Below are 3,817 nucleotides of genomic sequence, written 5' to 3'. Positions count from 1 at the left end.
CCTCCCTCTCTCAGCCTCTCTCTCCCTTTCTTCTCTCCCCATTGTTGCACACAAGGTCTCACATTACAGAGAATGACTTGGTAGAGTTCATTATGAGGCCAAGGTGGCCTCACACTTACACGGATCCTCCTACTTCAGCGTTCTGAGTGCTGGGATTTGTAATCTCTTCGCTGCCTTCTTTTATAACATAGCTGTAAGTGGATATTTAACCCAGACACCACAATCTGTAATCTTGTTGTATTGTCTATTTTAGCTCATACTTTTTTTTCCATTTTTTTTGCAGATTCTTTTCATATGCAAAAGCTTAGCATAGAATGAGAATCCTTTCTAAGAAAGGTCAAACAGATACTTCTATATATTTCTTTGTTTGAGACAGGGTTTCACTATGTGGCTCTGGCTGTCCTGAAACTCACTATATAAACAAGGCTGGCCTCAAACTCACAGAGATCTGCCTGCCTCTGCCTCCCAAGTGCTGAGATTAAAGGCCTAGCAGACACGTTTTGACATTATGAAATACTGATTTTTTTTTAGAGTCATGGTCTCACCCACCATGTAATTATATAACTCAGGTTGGTCTCAAAGTTGTAGTAATCCTACCTCAGCCTCCAGAGTGCTGGGATTAGAGGGCATGGACTCTGTGCCCGTATTTGTCTAAAGGAACCACATTTAATATAAAATCAACCTAGACATCCCAAAGTAGCCCTAAAGCAGGACTTACAGGTCCTAAGAAGGCACTGGCATGCACTTCTTCATGGGCAATAGGCCAGACATTTGAAAGATGGCAATCGCCATGCACCTGGAACTTTCTCTTTTGAAAAGTATTTTTCAGTTATATGCAATTTTTTTTTAGTGGTGTTTGTATAGAAAGTGGGTTTGGGAAACTGGGAGCAGGCAGAAATCACAGCATTTGTCTCCCACACATTGAAAATCCAAACAGTTTTTCTCCCATTATACAATATGCCCGAATTCCGATCATTAAGTCATAGTAAAGAAATGCAGTGTGGCACAGTGAGGGGATGGGGCAGCCTGCGTTGCTGAAGGTGTATCCAGAGCACTTTTTCTGACCTTCCCTAAGAGGGACTGACCTATTGTCTGTTGTCTTTGCTTTGTTCTGACGTGGAAAAGGAGCTCATTGCCTTGGGGATATGCAACTCCATCGGATCTCTCTTCCAAACCTTCTCGATTTCTTGCTCCTTGTCTAGAAGCCTTGTTCAGGAAGGAACTGGAGGGAAGACACAGGTGAGTATACAACAGTCCTCCAAGAACCAAGAATCTGGGTGGTGAGTGACAGTCCCTTGATTCTATTCTGAATCCAAACAAAGCTACTCTGCCTGCCGATCCATACTCCCATCCATAAGCTGCATAGCAAATCAGAGAAAGGCGTGATTGGTTGAAGCAAATCACAAAAACTGAATCCATAGAAGGACTGCATTCTCCAGTTAAATTAGAAGGTTTATGAGGGGCTGGTGAGATGGCTCAGTGGTTAAGAGCGCTGACTGCTCTTCCAGAGGTCATGAGTTCAAATCCCAGCAACCACATGGTGGCTCACAACCATCTGCAATGATATCTGATGCCCTCTTGTGGGGTGTCTGAAGACAGCTACAGTGTACTTACATATAATAAATAAATAAATTAATTAATTAATTAAAAAAAGAAGAAGAAGGTTTATGAGACTCTACTTGCTACAGTTAACCTTAAATGTTCAGAAACAGGCTTTTTCTGCAAACCTAAATAAAACTGACTGTGGCCACGAGGCTAGCTCCATCCAAAGGAACATTCACACAATGATAGAAGTGGTTATCCTTTGCACCATCCAACATGACAGCCATCAGCAATGTGCCTGAAATGTGGCTATGCGACCAATACCTTTAATATTAATTTCTAGAAACTGAAATCATGACCCACAATGGGTGGCCACTATATTGGGAAGCAAATACTGGTTCAAACCTTCTGTTCCTAGGCTCAGATTGGCACCTAGTGTCTTTTTCCACCTCTGACAAGAACATTTAACCAGGATGATTAGGCAATTCAGATCCTGTTTAAAATCTGTAAGAGGAACTCGCTGTCAAAGAGGTGTAGGTTAGAGGTTATAAGCTAGAGGTGTAAGTTTATGTAATACTTCGGAAGACTTATTCGTTTGTTTGGAAAGCAGGGTTTGGGAGACAATGTTCTTTAAACTGATATGTTCTTGATTTTCCCACAGCGAATATGGCAAAAATAAGGTCAGCCTGTTCGTGCTCTGGTCTAAAAGCTCCTTCCCTGTGTCTTCTCTATCCAGCTTGCAGGTTGTTTGGCCTCCTTGATGATTCTACTGGTCATATTAGCCACCGGATTCCTCTTTGAGTCGTTACCACAGGTGAGGACTGTGGGCTTGAGGGTAGGGGTGTCATGCTACTCTGTTTGTTTATGTTTTTGTGGTTATCTTGAAGGGTTTTTTTTTTTCTATGTACTGTATCATTAGCAGGGTACCATGGAAAATGGCCATGGCTAGGACTAAATCCTACTTCATAACCTATTGTCAACTTTATGTCCTTGAAGCTTCCTTATCAGCAAAGTAATATTTGGGGTGGCTGACTCCAAGATATTCTATCTTTGCCCTTCATGACCCCCAAGATACTTCTACCTTTGACCTCCGAGACCTTCCATTTTTGTTAAAACTCTGATGATCTACAAGACATTTATTTGCTAGTTGTATTTAATCTAAGAGAAATCAGAAAAAGAAATAAAGGCATCAGGAAAAGAACCATAGCTGGAAAAATAATGCCTGTGTCACAAATTTGATTCTGGACTTCTTAGCTGCCATGCAGATTTCCTGTTAGGACATACACCTGGTGGACCAAGGCCAATTTTAAATAACCAAATGCTGGGAGTTCCAGTGTCCAGGTCTTCAAAGGTCCCCTGAGAGCCCCCATGAGGAACAGGTGGCGCAAAGGGTTGGGAAGGCAGGAGGAAGACGGGGAGAAGTCAGCAAAGGGGGCCCTGTGAACGTGACTTAAAGGCATGGATGGATGCACTGTGTTGCAGGCTGTGCTCTCTGCCATTGTGATTGTCAACCTGAAAGGAATGTTCATGCAGTTCTCAGACCTTCCCTTCTTTTGGAGAACCAGCAAAATAGAGCTGGTAAGTAAAGGTGGCTGTCGGTTACAGGTTACTGCAGCAGCTAAAAGCAGTGTGAATGAAATTGTGAGAAAGATATTAATGTAGTCAGTTGTTGTGTTAATCAGGCAAGGCGTGTGTGTGTGTGTGTGTGTGTGTGTGTGTGTGTACGGGTGTGTTACTCAGGCAAAGTGTGTGTGTGCATTTGTGTACCTGTGTCTGTGTGTGCATGTGTGTGCATGTAGGTGCATGTATTTCTTATGGAATTATTAACGTGTTCTCCAGAAGCTTTTTGACTTTCCTTTAGACCATCTGGCTCACCACCTTTGTGTCCTCCCTGTTCCTGGGCTTGGACTATGGACTGATTACTGCCGTGATCATTGCTCTGCTCACTGTGATTTACAGAACACAGAGGTGAGTGCCCTGCTGAAATAGTTGCAGCTGAAGTTACAATGTGACCTCAAGCATAGACTCAGTGGGAATGGAGCCAAATAATGTTTTATCAGGGCTGAAAGAAGAGTCTCATGGTAGGACTCATGCCCGCCATGTTCAAAGCCGCATTCAAGTCTCAACGCCTAAAAAATGGTGATTGATTGTTGCATTCTTCTTCCTCCAAAGCATGGCAGAAAAGCTCCTTTCCTTCTCTGTGGCTGCTTTTTTTCCTCCTGGGACCCAGAAGTGCCACCTGTACCTTCCACCCAGCAACTGCCCCCTCCCCCCA

At 43.2% G+C, this 3,817-nt stretch overlaps 1 protein-coding gene across 5 annotated transcripts in view; it reads left to right on the top strand.

The window, feature by feature from the left end:
* Window positions 1–3,817, top strand: part of Slc26a5 (solute carrier family 26 member 5) — a 38,300-nt gene that overhangs the window by 24,354 nt on the left and 10,129 nt on the right. For 2 of the 5 annotated variants that reach the window (XM_028789161.1, XM_028789159.1), the window contains 4 exons: window positions 1,126–1,239; window positions 2,279–2,356; window positions 3,025–3,120; window positions 3,404–3,510. In XM_028789161.1, the coding sequence (XP_028644994.1) occupies window positions 1,126–1,239; window positions 2,279–2,356; window positions 3,025–3,120; window positions 3,404–3,510 (395 nt within the window). The remainder of the gene's footprint in view (window positions 1–1,125; window positions 1,240–2,278; window positions 2,357–3,024; window positions 3,121–3,403; window positions 3,511–3,817) is intronic. The other 3 variants (XR_003714124.1, XM_028789160.1, XR_003714125.1) reach the window with 2 other exon arrangements.

Source organism: Grammomys surdaster, unplaced genomic scaffold, assembly GCF_004785775.1.
Source record: "Grammomys surdaster isolate TR1022 unplaced genomic scaffold, NIH_TR_1.0 125793, whole genome shotgun sequence".
NCBI classification, from domain to species: Eukaryota; Metazoa; Chordata; class Mammalia; order Rodentia; family Muridae; genus Grammomys; species Grammomys surdaster.
This window is presented reverse-complemented; position numbering and strand designations above follow the sequence as displayed.